This window comes from Mauremys mutica, chromosome 4 (genome assembly GCF_020497125.1).
Source record: "Mauremys mutica isolate MM-2020 ecotype Southern chromosome 4, ASM2049712v1, whole genome shotgun sequence".
Classification (NCBI taxonomy): Eukaryota; Metazoa; Chordata; order Testudines; family Geoemydidae; genus Mauremys; species Mauremys mutica.
Genome location: NC_059075.1, coordinates 30,773,689 through 30,794,446, shown reverse-complemented (window position 1 = coordinate 30,794,446; position 20,758 = coordinate 30,773,689). Strand labels below are relative to the sequence as shown.

The window sequence follows — 20,758 nt, the reverse complement described above, 5'->3', positions numbered from 1 at the left end:
GTGGCGATGCAGTTAAAAATCAAAATAAAGAAAGAGCTCCAGCATGGACCATGCGGATGTGATTGCTGTAAGGGCAGGCAAATCTGTTCTATCAGCGCTCCGTTACAGAAGACGAAATTCAAAATCATTTTTAAAAAATCTCCAGACAGACGCCATAGCAGGGACTCAGCGCACTGCTGCGTGACAAGCGTAACGGAAAGCCAAAGAATCAAATGGACGCTCATGGACTGGAGGACTCAAGCTATCCCATAATTCCTGCAGTCTCCGAAAAGCATTTGCATTCTTGGCTGAGCTCCAAATGCTTCTAGGGTCAAACACAGTGTCCGCAGTGGGTCAGGGCATAGCTCGGCAATTTACGCACCCACCCCCCACCCCCAGAAGTGAAAGGGAAAACAATCCTCTCTTGACTCTTTTACATGTCACCCTATCTTTACTGAATGCTGTAGATAGACGCGATGCTGCAGCACTCAACACCAACATCCTTGCTCCCCCTCCCCCGCCATGGGTGGCTGATGGTATAATATGGCTGATATCCATCGTCATCATCAACCTATTGGCACATGGGGCAGTGCAAAAGGACTGGTAACCATGCCGACTAGCATCAGTGAGGTCGATCAAGGGCGCCTGCTCCTAATTTTTCCTGGTAGATGGTGCAGTATGGCTGGTAACCGTCTTCATCATAGCAACAGGGGGCTGAGCTCCATCAGCCCCCACCCTTCATGTGTAAAGAAAAGATTCAATTGTCCCTGGACTAGCAGTGGGATGCTGGGCTCCTCTCCTCCACACTGCTTAATGTCCTGTCTGGACTATCATAGCAGCTGGAGGCTGCCTTCCACTCATTTCTCACTAACAAGTCACTGTGTCTTATTCCTGCATTCTTTATTACTTCATCACACAAGTGGGGGGACAATGCTACGGTAGCCCAGGAAGGCTGGGGGAAGAACGGAATCAACAGGTGGGGTTGTTGCAAGAGCACCCCCTGTGAATAGCATACAGCTCATAATTTCTGCTGGATCTGACACAGAGCAGCTGTGCTCTCTGGTTCTCTGATACAGTGGTTCTCTAGTACACTTGCCCATATTCTAGGCAGGACTGATTCTATTTTTAGATACCAAAAAGAAGGGATTGACTCAGGGAGTCATTCCCAATTTTGGCTTTTGCGCCCCTGGCTGATCTCAGCCAGGGGCACTTATGACAGCAGCAAATGGTGCAGTGCAAAAGGACAGGTAACCATGATCATCTTATTACCAATTTATGGTATGGTAGATGGTACAGTATGGCTAGTAACCATCTCTGCTGTCATGCAAAAGCAAAAGCATGCTGCTGTGTAGCGCTGCTGAATCGCCTCTGTGAGCGGCATCTAGTACACATACGGTGACAGTCACAAAAGGCAAAACAGGCTCCATGATTGCCATGCTATGGCATCTGCCAGGGCAATCCAGGGAAAAAAGGCGCAAAATGCTTGTCTGCCGTTGCTTTCCCAGAGGAAGGAGTGACTGACGACATTTACCCAGAACCACCCGCGACAATGATTTTTGCCCCATCAGGCACTGGGATCTCAATCCAGAAATTCCAAGGGGCGGGGGAGGCTGCGGGAACTATGGGATAGCTACGGAATAGCTACCCACAGTGCAACACTCCAGAAATCAACGCTAGCCTCGGACCGTGGACGCACACCACCGATTTAATGTGTTTAGTGTGGCCGCGCGCACTCGATTTTATACAATCTGTTTTGCTAAACCGGTTTATGTAAATTCAGAATAATCCCGTAGTGTAGACGTACCCAAGGACTCAGAGAAGAATTTGAGATATCTAGCCATGAAGAAATAGAAAAGAAATTCAGTTTTACACTTTTGGAGAACTAACCCCACTGAAATGTGCATTCCTTTATCTGCAGGTTAAATATAGTGTACATTCAGACAGCTAGAATGGGGATTTTTTTTTTGGTAAAAGGTCATATAAGAAGTTATTTTCCAAAAAAAAAAAAAAAAAAGGACCTCATTACTGTACAGAATCAATGGTATCTGTAACTTACATTCAGAAACAAGCTGAAGCTTAACTCTGGTGGTGTCTGACACCTTCAAAATCCTTAAAGAATTACGTATAAAGGAGTTTTTCTCTTCAGATCCAAAGGGAAACTTTTCCAGAACGTCTACGATGACAGAGGATAAATATTGTGGAGGATATTCATGATGGAAAACATTGACTATTGTAGCTGATCCTCTTGGCCTACATGGGCAGGAAGCATATATTTGTTATTACATTAGACACTTTGCTAATTAAAGAATTTACACATGCTTAAGTCCAACCCTATTCACAACAGTACTTAAAGAACATATATAAATCCAATTGACTTCAATTGGATTTAAGCATAAGTTTAGACAGTCAAGCATACGCTTAAACACCATTCCTGAATGGATATGCTTTCATGAACTAAGGTGCTAGTCAGGTCCATTAGAGTAGAAATTACCCATGTCTGTCTCCAACACAAAGCCAGAACAGTTGGACTGTGTACAATGTTGGGTGCGAGTAGCAGAGATAGAATTCACTTCCTAACCTGCAGGCAGGCTATGGAGCTTCAGTGCAACCCCTCTAAAGTTGATATTCCAGCCCATGGACTATAAAAGCAGTCACTGCCACTCTGTTCCTCTTCTACTATATTCCTGCCTCTGGAGGACTTAGTGCAGAGGCTCTCTTATGATGGCAGCTGTTTTCAATCACTATGTTGTTTTAACACACGTGGTGCTAAAAATGCTGCCAGAGCAAGAGAAACATTGTGTACTAGAGTTCCCAGTGGTCCCAGCACCACTGCAGCTGAACTGGTCTTAGAAACGGTAGGAATTTTTTGTAACAATTCCATAGTGTAGACAAAGTTTGAAGTAAATTCTTGGTGCATCAGAAACCTGCAGCTGAAAAAAATCAATCCAGATGCAAAGGGAAAGAAGAGTGAAAGAGGCTATACTGATGATTTCTACTGTTATTTCTGAAGAAAGACAGGTGACTGCTGGCAAGGGTAGAGTGGGGAAGCTTGGTTTGCTGCAGAGCTCAAAGTATATTTAAAACATAACTGCTGATTGACACAGTTGATTAGCTTCTTTACCTATGCAGCCCTTTGCCTGTCTGCTGAGACAAGCAAAGGGTTGTAGTGGTGGCGGTTTGTGTCAGGTGGGTGCCTGTTCACTAGTACTGCCACAATGTCCTTCACACAGCAACCAGAAGGTAAGATTTAGCCCATTAGACAGAGAAACTATCTCTAATGATATTGAACGCTCTAGCAGACGTTTATATTCAACACAAAGTCAACACATAATTAGGTTACGACTGTCTGCTGCTATGCAAATGAGGCACTGGGCTGGAGAAGCAGAGTTGATGTAAACTGGCAGAGCAGTCTTAGGACATTTTCATGAGCATTACATTCATTTAAAACCAAAAATAACCACAAGCAATATAGGAACTAGACCAAAATGAAGCTTTATGTGCTCTCAGCTATTTCTAAAAACCCTTCGCACCAGTGTTGTGCTGATTTAACACATGATGTTAGTGTACACAAGAAGGAAGCAAATAAAAAGCTGCAATAAATCCAAGCTCCATTAACACATACACACACACACACACACACACACACACACACACGTACGTACGTACGTAAAGGCTACATACTACAGTCCTAAAGCAAATAAAACTACCATTGAACTCCCACTGGACTTAATGGTCTCCTAGTAAACTCCACTTATGACTCTCCTTCATGATTCTGCCATTTTACTTAGATTGTTTTCTGCTGACATTGCTCCATTGGACAATTAGAGGGCAATGTTTGCTGCTAGTCATCTGGCAAAGAAAGGCTTTCCGAAGGCCACTGAGCATCTATAGGACTTCAGTGCAAGCTTTGCTTGGAGTACACGAAGACTGTACCCATCCTTTGCAGAATGGAAAAAGTAAAAATTGACAGAAAAATCTATATCCAGCTAAAATCTGCCCTTGGTTATACCCTGGTAACCCCATTGAAGCCAATAGATTTGGAAAGTATGATTGAGGGCAGCTCTTTGCCCAATGTTTTCACGTTCCTAAAATGGTATATAAAACATTTTAATAAAATACAAACCATGAAAAAAAGTATTTAGCAATGCTCTTTTAAATGATTAGCACATGAAAATATTGAATGCTCTTTGATACTAATAATATAGGAAGAGTTCATCTATTTACCGATATTGTAACACCTTGCCTTTGTGCAGACCATAAAATCTTGACTTTTGAACACTTCTTGATTTTCCATTCAATGGGATATGTTCAAAAAATACCATTTGCTGTTCAGTGATGTATTGTGGCGACAATGGGCCATCAAAACCTATGTCGTCCTCCTAGAATGGAGGGAAAATGGTGGTGGTTATCCTTTTTCTTTTTATTCTTCTTTGCCTAAACAATGTAAAATATAAAATTGTGCTTATGCCTTGAAAACTGATTAAAGACAAATTAGTAAAATAAGGACATTTCAAATAATCTGTTCCTTCCCCCCACATAAAATGTTACAAAAGTTTTCTAAGACCTACAGGACTCTCTAAATATAGAGACCATCCCATTAAAAAGGCAACAGTAATCAAGCTTAAGAGAGTGGTATTTGAGGTACAGCAGTTATTTCCTTTGCTAAGTAAAGGGAAAACTGCAGCATCTGAGATGTGTAACTGTTGGCAAATGTTTTTAAATGGCAACAAAGATATTTCTTTTGAGTTCACTGATTATGTTTTTTAAATAGTAAGAAAAAAACCCAGTAAGTACAAGGACTATATTATTGGACAATTACTTGTTGCCCATTTGATTTAACAGGTATTATGCCAACTTCTTACTATATCGTTATTAGCAACTATGGATGAAGGTCACATTTCCTGGAATATTTATAATTGAAATGTGATTTTTTTTTTAGGTTAACCATGTTGCTTAGGCCCATAGACTGATCAGATTTTACCTATGTGACTAAATTCCACTCAGCCTCCCACTTCTTATTCCTGCATCATGAGCTTCTCTCTATTACTGTGAAAGAAAGTTCATTTCCTCATAGTTCTTAAGCCGTCTCTTCTTTTGGTATTATTCAGTACATTATTCCGTCTCACCATACACTTGGGAATTGCTCTGCTCACTTAATGAAAATGTTACTATTTAAACTCAAATTCTGCAAAGCACTGAGAAATAATTTGCATAAAAGATACTATATAAAAAGAAATACAATTTACCAGCAGCCGCTCTATGTGTGAGCAGCACTGGGTGATTCGGCTCTCTTCCATTTAAGGTGAAATCCACTTGCGTGTGGAGGGCACACTCAAAACCTTCTGCTCTATTCAAGCATAACATTGCACCATCTGCTAGTGGGGAAAGGCCTGTGCAAACCTGTGATGAACCCAAATAGGAGGGCCAGACGATGATGTTTGAAGTGGAATGGAGAGATGGACTACTGGATCCACACTTAATTGTACTCAGCATAAAAGTGAAGAAAGGTCTGTGACTTATTCCAGGTCCTGGACTAGAAATACCCAGACAGGGGCTCCACAGCAGCCTTGTAGCTTGTCCAAAGGGTGGATTCCTTGAACTTTCCTTGAACTTTGTGCCTGGGGAGGCAGGAGTGGTTTTAAAAGTATTCTACAAGAGTTTGATAATGTTGTTATACAACTAACCTGTATTAGAGTGATAACATCAAGCAGGTGTACTTCCAGACTATCAGAGATTGATTCATTCAGAGAAATTATATTTAAAGACCCCAAATGGTCGTAGTACAAATTGAAAACATCGTGTGCTGATGTCGTAAGCTTGGCATATCTTTCTAAACCTACAGAGAAAGAACATAGAACAAGATGTTGAAAATAGGTCACCTGCACAAGCAAAACTTGGTAGCATAGTGAGTTTCGGTTTATTGCAATAAGGCTGAAGGCTGCTGTTGGCTTCCGAGGGAGCTGTGATGGCTCAAGATGAGGCCTCTGTTTTTAAAAATCTCAGAAGAAACAAGCTTATGGTAAGTTAATAAATAAAAACTGTTTAGAACAAAATCACAAACAAATGTAATTGAATGATTATCTCCTAAGGCACATACTATATAAGGTCCTGATCCTGCACTGAGCACTGGGATAAGCCCTTGTGTCCATTATTGTCAAAGAGGCTCTGCCTGGGTCAGGGAATCCACGCATACATGCTCATTGCAGGCTCAAAGCCCCAAGGCTCAGTCCTGCAATCAGTTAAGTCAATGACAAAACTCCCACTGACTTCAGTCATAGTGTGGAGCATACCATTACTGATGCTCAGCCCAAACAGATTATCTGCTTTGCAGTTTTAGATGTGTATGTTAATGTTAGTAATACAAAGAGTTTTTCCAACCTAATGACAGTTCGTTCAGAACTTAACAGAAGATATGAATTGAATAATTATTTTTTGTAGCAGTTTAAAAGTCTTCTTGTATCCCTTCAGCCAATGTACTGTAAAATAATGGTAACAAAGAACTAGCTTTAACTGTTTTTCCCAGAGCATGGTTAGCAAAGCATGCCCTGGGTCAATTCCTGACCACTGCAGAACTAATTCTGAATTCCTCACCTGCCTTAGTAAAGAAGATGTTTCCCTTGTCCGTCACAAATGCAACTGAGTGACTATAAACACACATATTTGTTTTTATAATTATTTCATTCTCCAGAGTGATTAACAACATAAAAGTGTTGCCTCCATCATCAGAAAACCAGACCTATGGAAAAGAAACAATTGTGACTGTTGAACTGCTATCTGCATTCATAGTTTGCTCACAGAGTATTATAGAGACAGAATCTTTTTCAAATTAACATTTGCTGGAAATAATCAAAGTAAACACCCCAGCCTCACAGTTATAAAAATGCAATACATTTTATTGCATACATACATAAGTATTACAGAAATATCAGGCTGTCCCAAAATCTACAACTTGATGTTTTTAGAAAATAACCCCTATCCGGCAATACAATGTTTCCCTGTAACTAAAATTTGTTCATAATTAACTATAACTCACTTCTTGAGTATTTCCTCTCTCCCTTTCCCCCCCGAATTAAAGGCCTATCCTTACTTAAGATGAGCAGTACCTCACTCCACAAAGTCACGCTTGATTTAAACAAGACCATTCACAGACTCTGTTCAGTGGTAGCAAGCACTGCAGAATGAGACCCTGTGAGAAGTTATTTCTTCCCACAGTTAGAAAATGCATGACAGTTTCTCATTTTGATATTGCTTCTGCTGAAGTTGATAGGAGTTTTACAAAATTTCATCAAGAAGGATAGACCTGGACCTTTCATTCCTAAAAATCACCATTAAAATTATACCTCACTTCCATATATATTCCCAGAGATGCACACCTGGCTTCCATAAACATAGAGAAAGTGACTTCCTGGGTGAAAAAACATTCCAAAAGGCAAAAACTTAGGGTCTGGAAACCAGAATACTGGAAATTTTGTTTGCCTGTTCAATTTGTGGTCTGTTATCTTGTACACCGAGACCATTGCTTTATTCTAAAGAGAAAAAAATATTAACTATAGGCAGGTAAAATTTTTGCACAGTCATTAAACCACTAGCATAGAGAATATCATAAGAGACAGAATGTACAGCACATTTAAGTGGTTATAAATTTATGTCTAGCAAGTGACAGTAATACACAGAACTTAGAGAGAGAAACCTGCACTTTATTGTGTAACTGGGCACAAATTTTTGCTTTTCATTGACCGGTCAAATAGAAACATTCCCTAATTTCTAGTAATTGAAGGAAAAGGCTTTTGTGGCATTTAGAAAAGATGGAAACTTAAGTTCTGAAGAGGGGGAAAAGGGCTTGTGAATAAAGCAGAGGACTGGGAACCAGGGGAGCTGGGTTTTGTTTCCAGCTGTGCTACAAGACATCCTGGGAACTGCAATTAAATGTTTGATTTTCCTCATCAAAATATAGTTGCTCGTGAAGAGCCATTTGCACAGTTAACCTTTTTTCAGTGCAAGGCACCTAAAGAAGGACCCATTTTATATACAGAAATAAAGGAGAAATATCCCATTACTACTTCACACTTCTGTAGCACATTCCATGCAAAGATTTCAAAAAGTACCTGCAAACACTAGGGTGAAGTTCATCCCTGTGCAGAAGTTCAACACCAAGTCAATGCACCACTTCCACCCAACACAGGCCTTGCTCTGGACTTCTGCACAGGGGAGAATGTCACTGTAGATTAATAATTTTTTATTATCCTTATTTTACAGACGGGGAAACTAATGCACAGAAAGGTGAGTGACTTGCCCAAAAAGCAAACCAGTGAAAGCGTCAGGGATAGAATTCAGATCTCCTAAGTTTCAGTTCCTCTCCTCTAATACTTTGGCATCCTTTATCCAAAAACCATTGTCTTGAACAGAACAACAGAATGGCATGGAAGGATGGGCAATTTAATTTAAATTATAAATTAAAGTTCAGATGTGCTAAGTGACGGAAATTATGCCTGGGGTTCCATACTGTACCTGAACAGTTATAAGACCTATTCCAGTGTTCTGCTGATAGTCAATAAGAAATGCCACTACTCGTCTAGAAAGTGTCTTTCCACCATGAATTCTATGGGGCAAGCAACTGTACCATTCTATATATGGATCATTACTATAGAAACAGGTAGATACCTAAGAGGAAGGAAATATATGATTAGGAACTCAATATGGTGAAAGTTTGAATGGCTTTGTATGTAGTGTATCATAAGTTTGGTTTCAGAACAGAATGGAGGACCAGATCCTCAGCTGGTGTAAATTGGCTCAGCTCCATTGACTTCAGTGAAATGCTTGTGAGCATGAGACTAACAAAACTGCACAAGCTTTTGCACAAATCCCTTCAGCAAGACCAAACTCAGTCTTACTCGGGTCCTGGGTTTCTTCTTTGGGGCAGAAATTGACAACTACCTGGAAGCCAACCTCTATGTTGGATTTGTGATATGGACAAATGGGAACTGGTAAGTAAGTGGAAGTTAATGAGAATTTTCTTGGAGTATTAAGGAAGCAGTTCAAGTAAACAATTGCAACTTTAGGCCCTTTAATCTGCAACTACATCCATGTAGACCGCCCTTTGTGCCCATATGGAGCCTAATTGACTTTAGTGGGATCCACCTTGGTGCTGGGGCCACCAATGTTACCCAATGGAAGTATCAACAGGGTCATAGTATGAGCTAAATGTTATTGTATATTAATTTGGAAAGCAATTTTAAAGCTAGGAAACTAACTAGGGGACATATAGCATGCCAACTTTTTACTAATGAGCTATGACCTCAAGACTTTACATGTTCAGACAGAAAAATAGCAAAGAAATAGGAAGTTAAAAAATATAGACTGATATCAGTGGGAATACTGTTGCATTAGTACTGCAGTTACGATCAACCAATGCAAACCTTACCTGGTTTACAGCATTACCATACCTGGCTTAATGTCTTATCTTTGTTGAATGAGAGGCTAATGTAATCCACTAGGGAAAAAACAAAGGTATTATCTAAACATCGAAGTCAGCATGTAATAGCTGTAATATAGTTTTGTAAAAAGACCAATATGGTTTCATCTTTATGGGACAGATTTCCCAGAGTTGGGGCCAGTTCTTCAAAACAGCTCAGTACCCAACATGCTCAGCACTTTTGAAAATAAAGGCTTATATCAGCTCATATAATGTATATATATCATTATATATATAAATTTTATACTCCCTCCCTCACACACACCAACCCTCTTCCTTATACAGAGAGGGAACCTGTACAAGCTGATTTGGGTTTCGGCACGTTGGAAAGGGAACGATCGCCTCTGTGGTATGTGCCACATTTCATCCAACCCTAGAGAGACTCTTCCATGGGTTCTCTTTCGGGTTCCGGTTCCACCTGATTCTCCATCCCACCAGAGTTTAGGTAAGTTACGTTGTGTCCCCCTCCACCATTTGAAAATCCCCTTCAGGGTTCGGTTCAAATAACATCTTTGGTTGAGGGAACTCCTAGAAGGCTGCTGGGAGTTTGGCTCAGCACTTGTGGAGAGACAGGAAGCCTTTAAGTGGCAGTCCCTCTAAAAGGGAGAATCCTCAGGAGGATTCTTCAAAATCTGTGAGTTTAAGGATTAGAGCAGTAAAATAAAAAGATCAATATTTTTTAGATATGAAAAGTACTTTTTAGTCAAAGGATAACTGGAAAAGTCTATAAATGAAAAAGTGAAAAGCTCTCTGTTGCAAAGCTAGAATCTCCTGCAGCTAAGCTGTCATTACGCCAAGTGAGAACAGGAAATGGCTGAAAGGTCAGAAAGCACTGCCAAAAAGGCACTTAGCTACATGGGGAACAATTTAGGATAACTGTTTCTTTCATTTCCCCTTGATGAAGAGGTTTGGAGGGGAGGTGGATCTGCAAGAAGATATATGTACAGTAGAACCTCAGAGTTCCGAACACCTCAGGAAAGGAGGTTGTTTGTAAATCTGAAATGTTCATAACTCTCAACAAAACGTTATGGTTGTTCTTTCATTGACTTAATACAGCTTTGAAACTTTACTATGCAGAAGAAAAATGCTGCTTTTAACTATCTTAATTTAAATGAAACAAACACAGAAAGTTTCCTTACCTTGTCAAATCTTTTTTTTTTTAACTTTCCTTTTTTTTAAATTTAGCAGTTTACGTTTATCACAGTACTGTACTGTATTTACGTTTTTGTTGTTATCTCTGCTGCTGCCTGATTGCATACTTCCAGTTCCAAATAAGGTGTGTGGTTGACCGGTCAGTTTGTAACTCTGGTGTTCGTAACTCTGAGGTTCTACTGTATTCTGTTCCATACCTCCTGTTTTAATCCTTTTTCTCTACTCCCCTCTCTTACACTAAAGTGGTCCACTGGATGAATAAAAGGGGAACCACTAATCTGGGAAATTATAACCAATTAACAAATGAGTAAGGTAAAGGACAAATTTGGGATATGGACAAGCAAATCCTCTTTACTCTATAGACTGCATTTACACAGAACAGAATTTGTGAACTGGATTTGTGGAATGCTGATTTCAATCTGCCTGTCTAAAGTAGCTACTGTGCACCCACATACAAGTACAAATGAAAATTAAGAACATAAAAAATATCCATTGGTGCTAGAAAAACTCTTTTACCCCACGTGCTCATGCAAAGGATGGGAGATGAGGAGACCTCTTGTAACTGTTTACACAAATACACTTGTAAATAATTTAAATCTGTGTGTAATTGTCTGGGTTAAATTCTTGCTCCCTTTTCAAAGCTTGAGTGAATGGGCTTTACACAGGGATCTAGGGAAGAATTGTCACCCTAACCTGGAGCTGGGTTTCAGAGTAGCTACTATGTGGCCACTACAGCAGTGTCTGGGTTATAAGAGCCGCTGCTGCTGCTGCTGCTGCTCTGTGTCCACTAAATAATGTTCTGATCAGTGGATCTGTGAAGTTTATAGATTCTCCGCCCATCCCTTGCAGAGAACTGCTGCAGAGCAGTGCTGTAGGGCACTGAGAAAGCACAGGTTTCTCTTCCATGCAGCCTCTTGACCGCCTATCCCTCATGCAGCAGGAGAGGTTACTCACCTTGGGCAGTAACTGGAGCTCTTTGAGAAGTGTATGTGTGCCTGTGGTGCTCCACTTTAGGGGAACATTCATCCCTGCACCTTTGATTGGAGATTTTTGGTAGCAGTGCCCGTTCAGCCCACGCATGCATCCTACCCATCCTCGTGCCCTGCACCGAGGCTATATAGGGCTATGTGAGCAAGCTGCTCTCAGTTCCTTCTCTATCGCAAATCCCATAAAGGCAGCTCCAAAGCGGGGTGGATAGTGGAGCACCCACAGGGACACATATTGAAGAACTCCAGTTATTGCACAAAGTGAATAACCTCTCCTTCTTCTTGGAGAAGTGTCCCTGGGGGAACTCCACTTTAGGTGACTCCCTAGCAGTAACCCTTTAAGAAGGTGGGAGGTTGAGAACAGAGTCCATCACTGCCCCCTGGATGAGATGATTTTGATTGTATTTTTTGTGTATTATATTATTGAAGATCGCCTCATCCAGGGGGCAGAAAAGAACTGCCCCAGCTTTGGTCACGCCTCCCCACCCCCCACCCCCTCAACAACCATGAGTGAAATTAACAAGGATGCCAGAAATAACCCCGGATCCCCCGGTTCAGACCGTGGAGTGAACAGCTAAGTTTAAACTGTTCCTATGCAGGCAGCAGACTACCTGGGGAGGCTTCTCCCTCAGCCAGTCCCCCTGCTACAAGCTAGAGGGGAGCCGCTGCAGCCCCTGCTGAGTGCGGGGGTCGGGGGAACGGGGAGCCTAGCCACCTTGGCAACCTGGCTGGAGGAGGAGGAGGGAGAACAAGATGAAAAATGTGACAGTGAGTTTTCAGTTTTTCAGGCTTGTTCCAGTAGTAAAGTTCTATTACAGACAGTACTGGTAGTAGCTTTATTTTTTATATCTAAGTCATGCAATGGGAGGGATCCATGAAGTATGTAGGAGAGGTGGGTTGCTTGTGTTTGGACTGTACGGGTAAGAAATGTAACTTATTTCCACCCTGGCCCTGCCCCTTCCATCTGAGACCCCGCCCCTTCCGGGGGACCACAGTGGGACCCGTACCGGTGAGAGCTGTATTTTACTTTCACCCCAGCTCTTTACACCAAAGTTTATATCTTCTCTATTTCTGAAGATAAGTATGTCTAGTAGATTCCTTTCTGGTATTTAACAGTATCTTTTGTACTTCCAAAGAACATATGATCTCTAATCCTGAGAATCACTGAGGAACCAAGTTTGCAGGACATTCAGACTGGGGTGAAGTGTCTGACCCACATCCTGAGACAATAGTTGAGGTCTGATTGCGAGCTGCCGTGGAGTGTGAGAGATGAATTTGATGAAGTAAGGAAACCAAACTTGTCATGGTCAAGTTGATGGAACTCCATGCCAGAGGATGTTGTGAAGGCCAAGATGATAACAGGGTTAAAAAGAAACTAGATAAGTTCATGGAGGATGGTTCCATCAATGGCTATTAGCCTGGATGGACAGGGATGGTGTCCCTAGCCTCTGCTTGCCAGAAGCTGGGAATGGGCAACAGGGGATGGATGTCTTGATGATTGCCTGTTCTGTTCATTGCCTCTGGGGCACATGGCATTGGCCACTGTTGGAAGACAGGATACTGGGCTAGATAGACCGTTGGTCTGACCCAGTCTGGCCGTTATGTTCTTATGATGCAATCAAAATGACTTTGGCTTGGTCCTGTCTGATCTTGATAAAGACCTTTAAGAGCAATGGAGTTGGAAGATATGCATAGAAAAGACCCTTTGTACATGCAAAGAGGAAAGTGTCTCCTAGAGGATGGGGATCGAGCCCTGCCTAGAACAGAATTTCCTGCTCTTTGTGTTGGCTGACGTTGCAAAAAGATTGATCTCTGGAAATCCCCAAGCTACGAGTATTTTGTTAAGGACTTGAGAGTCCAGCTCCCATATGTAATTTAGGAAGAAGTGTCTGCTCATGTCATCCGCCATGGTGTTTTGTATACCCAGGAGGTAAGAAGCCAAGATGACTATCCAATTGGCTGTGCACCAGTTCCAAAGCTTTATTGCTTCGGTGCAGAGTGAGGGGAATGCACTCTGCCCTGATGACAGATATAATACATGCATGCTATGTTGTCTGTCATGATCTTGATAGACTTGGTTTTGAGTAGGGGAAGAAAGTGGAGGCAAGCATTTCTGACCACCCTTAATTCTAACAGATTGATATGCAAGGGCTGTTCCTGTTGTAACCATTTGCCTTGGACTGTGTGGTACGCTAAATGTACTGCCCATTCCAAGAGGGAAATGTCCAATGTTAATATGGACCCCTCTGTAGGGGGATTCTGGTTGAAAAGGATTCCTGCACAGACTTTGGATGCATTCATCCACCAGGTGACTGACTGTAGGACCTGACTGGGTACAGATACCAGACTGAGTATGTTGGGTGCATTAACAGTCCTGAGCCACCAGGATGTAACATGTTTGTTATCAGCCCTCTTGCATGTGGGAGCGTGGGGGTGTTGGTGGAGTTTGCCAGATGGACTTGGCTGGCTTCAGGAAGGCCTCGTTAATTGGCAGTGCTATCTATGCTGAGGCAGAGCTGTGCAATATGTTCAGGAGCTTGTGATGGGAATCCTGGACATCTTCTGGTGGAATTTTCAGGGTGTCAGTGACCCACTTCATCAGGTCCTGGAATGGTCTAAAGCTGTCAGCTAATGATGGTGAGGATGGGATGACTATTGATTGACTCATACAGTGATGATGAGATGTTTGAGATGGGGGTCACGGCCTTGTCTGCCCTTGCCTCTTGCTCCTCAAAGGTCTCCTCAGGCTCAGAATGGGGAGAAGAGATGGATAGTACTGGGGAACACAGTCTTCTGTGTTCCCTATGGGACTGAACTGAGGTCCCTTGAAATTGTTGGCAGTACATTGCTCGTGGATTACAGTAAGGGCAATGAGGGAGACCATAAGGCACAGTGGGAGGAATCCAGCACTGGTCATCTCAACTGTTGGAAGGCAGGGGTCTGGTGTCCTGCGTCTGTTGCATCTGCAGAGGGGAATAACTTCTCCTGGAATAAACTGAAGAAAGTTCAAAGTCTGAGTCAGAATGCTCCTCTACAGAATGTATTGCATGTGACAACTCCTCCTCATGGATAGTCGAAGATGTAGGTCTGTCTCCCAGAAACATGAGCAGACAGTGACCCAGCCAATCTCAGTACTGAGGGGCATCCAGAGCTTGCAAGGAGAAGAGACTCAGGCTCATTTGGTACCATAAGGTCTTTCAGGTACCGGAATTCCTGCAGCAGAACAGAACTTGGTACTGGCACCAATGATGTTGCAGAAGCCATTGTGCAAGGTACTAATGGGGCTGAAGATTCAGTCTCTTGTTAGTAGTAATCTTTGGTACCAAGCCCTTTACCAAAGAAGGTATGGGACTTAGTTGAAACTTAACATGCCTAATACTTGGAGCTTCACTAGCATTCCTCTGGGGCCTGAGGTCTCTGGGGACCAGATCTTCTTTAATGATGAACTCTCCATTGTTTTGCTCCTCTTATCCCCTTCCTTATACTTGGAGTGGGAAGCTCTTGGTACTGGCAGTGTGGTAATCAGTACTGCACTCAAGGAGAGTATAAGGATGCAGGGGCTAGAACCCTGGTCTGTAGAACCAGTGATGGCTGATGTTAGCACTGTGAAGAATAGTTGCCACAGGAAGTACCGCCCAAGGGAGACAGAGTGACAGTACCCTGTGGCCCTCTGATTCGCCAATCACCCTATTGTCTGGGCAACAAAACAGACTTTGAACCTGTTACAACTCAAGACCTCACATTATTTCCTGATCTCCAGCCTCCGATTTCACCCTGACTCTTGCCTTCTGACTCTAGCCTGGTACTACCTCTGATCTCCAATCTCTGATCCCAACCTCACCTTGACACTGATTCTTGCCTAATGAACTTGGCTTTAGCAATTCCTCTGACTCATGATCACTGACTACTGTCCCTGGCACTTGTGGACTCCAGCCCAGCAGTGACTGCTAGGCCAAACTGCCTATGCCTCAGTCCCTTACAGGCAGTGTTGGAGACCGGGGTTTTGTTGCTGTGTTCCCCTTGGAAGCTCTCAATCACTGTGATCTCAATGATGACGGGGCACTGACAGACAGAGAGGATCCCCATACAGGGGGGTTTCTGTACTTGGATCCAAAGCCAGTCTTAAGGCAGTCTTAAGGCCACCATTAATAATCTGTACTTAATTTCCCTGTTTTTATAGAATCTTCCCTTAAAAAGCAGATTTTACACTTGCTGGGAATGTGAGAGTCTCCCAAGCAATGAATGCAGTGGGAATGCCTGTCACTAACAGGGATTGCTTCTTGACAAGAGAGGGACCTTTTACATTTCAGGGAGCCCAGTATCCCCAACAGAAGAAAAAGTTGTTCAACCCCTCAATAGGGAAAAAATAAAAAAAAAGTGTGTGTGCACATGTACATATTTTAAGAAAAAAGAAAAGAAAAGAAAAGAAAAGAAAAAAGAGGAACATACATTCCAACTATCAGGTACTAAATCTACTATGACTAAGAACTAACTATACAGCAAAAACATTAATAAAAGAGTGGGAATAGGTACACAGTAAAAAGGCACACAGGACCGGCTTTAAGCCAATTCAACCCAGTCCCCTGAATCGGGCCCCGCCCCTAAGAGGGCCCCGCGTAGGGTGACCAGACAGCAAATGTGAAAAATCGGGACGGGGTAGTGGGTAATAGGAGCCTATATAAGAAAAAGACCCAAAAATTGGGATTGTCCCTATAAAATCAGGACATCTGGTCACCCTAGCCCCGCGCCCAAGCCCCAGTACGGCGTACCGGTGCACTGTACCGGGATGGCCTTGCTTCCCCAAGGGGCTGGAGCCCCAAGCCTTTTAAATTGCCACCAGAGCCCCACTGCTGGAGCCCTGGGGTAGGGCTGTGGGGCTCTGGGGGCTATTTAAAAGGTCCAGGGCTCCTGTTGCTTCTACTGCCCCGACCCTTTAAATAGCCGCTGGAGCACTGCCACTTCCTCTGGCTATTTAAAGGGCCAGGGCGGTAGAAGCAGGGGAGCCCCTGGCCCTTTAAATAATCCCCAGAGCCCTGGGTTAGCAGGAGGCTCCGGGGGCTATTTAAAGGGCCGGGGCTCCAGCTGCCTCTGCCGCCCTGGTCCTTTAAATAGCCGCTGGAGCCCTGCCACTTCCCCAGGGCTCCCGCAGCTATTTACAAGGCCGGGCGGTGGAAGCAGGGTAGCCCCGGGCTGCTGCTGCTACCCCGGTGGGGGGGGAGGAGAAGGGGGCACTCACCATACAGGGTGGGCTGTACCCCCTGTACCCGCACCCCCTACCCCTAGCCAGCCCCAGCCCTGAACCCCCTGTCCTGCCCACAGCCAGCCCCTGCCCGCAGCCAGCCCTGCACCCTCTGCCCTGTCTCCAGCCAGCCCCGCACTCCCTGCCCTGTCTCCAGCCAGCCCTGCACACCCTGCCCGCAGCCAGCCCCTGCCACACCCCCTGCCCTGCCTGCACCACCCCCACACTCTGTGTCCTGCCCGCACCAGCCCCACACCCCCTGTCCTGCCTGCACCAGACCCGCACCCCCTGCTCTTTCTCCAGCCAACCCTTGCCACACCCCCCTGCCTGAAGCCAGCCAGTCCTTCACTCCTCTGTCTCCAACCCTGCCAAGCCCTGCTGCACCCCCCTGCGGCCCTGCCTGAAGCCAGCCAGCCCGCCCCACACCCCCCTGTCTCCAGCCAGCCCTGCACCCCTTGCCCTGCTTGCAGCCAGACCCTACCTCCAGTCAGCCCCTGCCCTGCCTCCAGCCAGTCCCATGTTCCCTGGTGCCCTGCAGTTCCCAGGGCAGTAACCCTGCACACCTGCTTCAATGAGGGGGGCAGGGAGCAGCTGGGACCCACACGTGTGCACACCCTAGGGTGACCAGACAGCAAGTGTGAAAAATCGGGATGGGGGTGGGGTGTAATAGGATCCTATATAAGAAAAAGACCCAAAGATCGGGACATCTGGTCACCCTAGCACACCCCCAGGGAGTGGCGGGGACCCACACTTGTGAAACGGAGCTCATTTCTAGTTCAGGCCCATCTTTTTAAAAAAGAACTTTAGGTAGGGTTAACATACATCCGTATTTTCCCAGACATGTCAGGCTTTTTGGTTCTTAAATAGCCATCTGGGAGGAATTTTTAAAATTTAAAAATTTCTCCTGGGAAAATACGGATGTATGGTAACCCTATTGGTACAAAAAAAACATACTGTGGCGCATCCCTTAAATCAGAACTTTTTATAGGGAACCGGTTGCTAAGAAATGAAAGGCTTTTTTTTTTTCATATTTTTTTTTTTAGTCATCCCTGCCAGGGCCCCGCCAAAAATGTTTGAATTGGGCCCTGCACTTCTTAAAGGCACATACTACACTCCATCTCTGGATGCAGGTGGTTGAGAAGGAACTGAGGACAGTTTGCCCATGCAGCCTTGGTATAGGGCACAAGGATGTGTGGGCACATGCATGGGAGAACAGGCACTGCTACCAAAAATCTCCCATCAAAGGTGCAGACACACATACGCACCTAAAATGGAACATCCACAGGGACACCACTCAAAGAAGAACTACAGCACTTCTACTGTTTTTTAGCATTTTTCCTGGGTACATAAGTTGTGGGAGAATGGTTGGGGGATCAGCCCCTAAACTAAAGACACTTTATAGTTAAGGCTGGGATTTTCAGAAGATCCTAAGGGAGTTTGGTGCCCAAATTCCATGGAAATTGAGTGGGATATGGGTGCCTAACTCCCTTAGGCTCCTGCAAAAACCCCAAGTGATTAACACGAACACAACTCAGTTCATAACTATGCTTCACTATTTTTTCCTTTTCTCCCTCCGTTTCATAGATTTAAAAATGTTCACATCTGAACTTCTCACCTTCATAGCTCTCTGCATTAGCTAGACATTGCACATTATACCATACATTTGCGCTGAAATAATCATCCTATGAGAAACAGAGGGAAATATATCATTAAAATAATTGCATCCCTTTGTGATGTAATTTTTCTGTACATAAATAATGGCTTAGTTTGCATTAAAGAATCCTGCAAAGACACTGGAGGGTGCAAGGAGGGTTGGGCTTGATCAATAATGTAGATAAGAATAAATACAGGTTGATGGGGAAAGAGGAGTTGGAGAATACAGCCACTTCCTGAATCTCCAAGTCAGGAATAAGCAAGGCCTGAACATAAAGCTGTTGGAGATGTAATTTTGCAAACAACATGTGAAACCAAAGCCTTGATAAGTGGTAGTCATTAAAAGATCCCGTGATAATGCTACTCAGTGTCTACAGCCAAGTTCAAATCTGAGAAAGTAAATTGTGCGTGCCTACAATTCCCTCTGCTGTATTATTCTTAGTAGGCTGGCCTAACTTAAAATGTTTTTGTGGACTGTTAGGCAATTGTGGTGTTCTAACCCAGAAATTACAAATATTTCAGGTTTTTAAAAAAATATTAATTCACTGGTGTAAAGTGATCTCGTATTGTGAACACGTAAAACAAACAGAAAATTAAGAAAACTCCTTTTCCAAGATTCTCACCCTTTCAAAGCCACAGAAGCTTGGTTTGGTGAACTAGGGAAAAAAAGAAAGCAAAAAATTAGTAATACTAGTATGTGATCATGTAATTAAAGATTATCATAATACATGTGCACCAGGGGATGAAATTAAGGTTGCACACACACAGCCTTAATTTTGGTATTTACTAAATGTTGAATGCTTGACTTTGCAACCTTAATAATGTTCTTTTAGCATAGTTTTTTGCATATAATATACATATTAAAATCAATAAGGGAGGGCATTTCTTGGCAATTCATGAACAATAATATTAGGCATATTCAATTTCTCCAGCCAGTCATTAACAATCAAGAAATGTTTTTCCTATCAGTTATTAAATATGTTCATGATTAACAGAAATGATAGATGGGTTTGAGCTCCAGAGTTCAGATCCCAATTTGGTTTTGAATTTCTTCAAGTTATTGGGACATTTGAATCCATGGTTTTGATTCAGGCCTATCTCCAATATAAACTCATTGAAAATCACTGACTATCCAATCTGCAATAACAAGTTGTAGAAACATGTACAGTACAAATTATTTAAAAGTTAATAGGATTTGTTTTGATAACTTGTAATTAGGAGTTTTTAATTATATAAATATTTCAGTTACAGTCAGTCTAATTTTATTCTCATAGCTTCATTTTGTAAGCAGGGGCGGCTCTAGACATTTCACCACCACAAGCAGGGCGGCATGCCGCTGGGGGCACTCTGCCGGTCGCTGGGAGGGCGGCAGGCAATTCCGGTGATCTGGGGGTCCGCTGGTCCCGCGGCTTTGGTGGACCACCGGAGCTGCGGAAGCAGCGGACCCTCCGCAGGCACGCCTGCGGGAGGTCCACCGGAGCCGCCTGCCACCCTCCTGGCGACCAGCAGAGCACCTCCTGCGGCATGCCGCCCCTTGGCACTTGGCGTGCTGGGGCCTGGAGCCGCCCCTGTTTGTAAATATATAGAAGCACATGGAGCCAAATTCTGTTCGCAGCTACACCCACACAGGTCTCTGTTGATTTGCTCAGGTGTAAATAAGGGCAAAATTTGGCCAGTGACATGTACTTTGAGCTTTAAACAAGGTAAATTAGTAATCAAATTGGGCCAAATCCTTAAATCTTAATCCATAAATCCTTACTCAGACAAAATTACCATTTAGTGAGTGAGTTTGACCCTCAGATCCTCCAACGCCAACTGATAAAGGGTTTGCTGTTCTGTAACAGTAATGCCTATCAAACCTGATGCCCTCACTACACCTAACACACTGCTTTCATGGTATTAATCCATAAGTAGTGTCATTTAAGGTATTAAATGAAAGCCAGTGACACACTCTTCATTAATACCAGACGAAGCATGCCTATTCACTTATCCCTGTCTCCGATGTAAATTAAGTATGGTGAGGCAAACACAGTGGAAGCTACATATACATTCCAAGTCATCAGAGACCTGTGAAGTCAACAGGAATGGAGCACACAGGAAAATGAACAATGTGGGAGAAGTGTTTTATCTAGGGATGCACTTCAAAAGAATACACTTCAAAGGTTTACTGGACTATATCTGGGGGAAAGGGACAGCTTTTTATCCATCACTGAGGGAGCAAAAAGGACAGCACATTTTGCATTCATAAAAAGTGGATCCCAGCCATGCTGGGTGGTA

At 43.4% G+C, this 20,758-nt stretch overlaps 1 protein-coding gene across 4 annotated transcripts in view; it reads right to left on the bottom strand.

Annotated features, from left to right (window-relative positions):
* CATSPERB (cation channel sperm associated auxiliary subunit beta) overlaps nucleotides 1–20,758 on the bottom strand; it is a 92,791-nt gene that overhangs the window by 45,206 nt on the left and 26,827 nt on the right. For 3 of the 4 annotated variants that reach the window (XM_045016604.1, XM_045016606.1, XM_045016607.1), the window contains 9 exons: nucleotides 19,105–19,137; nucleotides 18,444–18,510; nucleotides 9,423–9,469; nucleotides 8,488–8,640; nucleotides 7,320–7,505; nucleotides 6,571–6,715; nucleotides 5,664–5,815; nucleotides 4,204–4,358; nucleotides 2,036–2,229 (listed from right to left, as the gene is read on the bottom strand). In XM_045016604.1, coding sequence (XP_044872539.1) covers nucleotides 2,036–2,229; nucleotides 4,204–4,358; nucleotides 5,664–5,815; nucleotides 6,571–6,715; nucleotides 7,320–7,505; nucleotides 8,488–8,640; nucleotides 9,423–9,469; nucleotides 18,444–18,510; nucleotides 19,105–19,137 — 1,132 coding nt within the window. The remainder of the gene's footprint in view (nucleotides 1–2,035; nucleotides 2,230–4,203; nucleotides 4,359–5,663; nucleotides 5,816–6,570; nucleotides 6,716–7,319; nucleotides 7,506–8,487; nucleotides 8,641–9,422; nucleotides 9,470–18,443; nucleotides 18,511–19,104; nucleotides 19,138–20,758) is intronic. The other variant, XM_045016605.1, reaches the window with a different exon arrangement.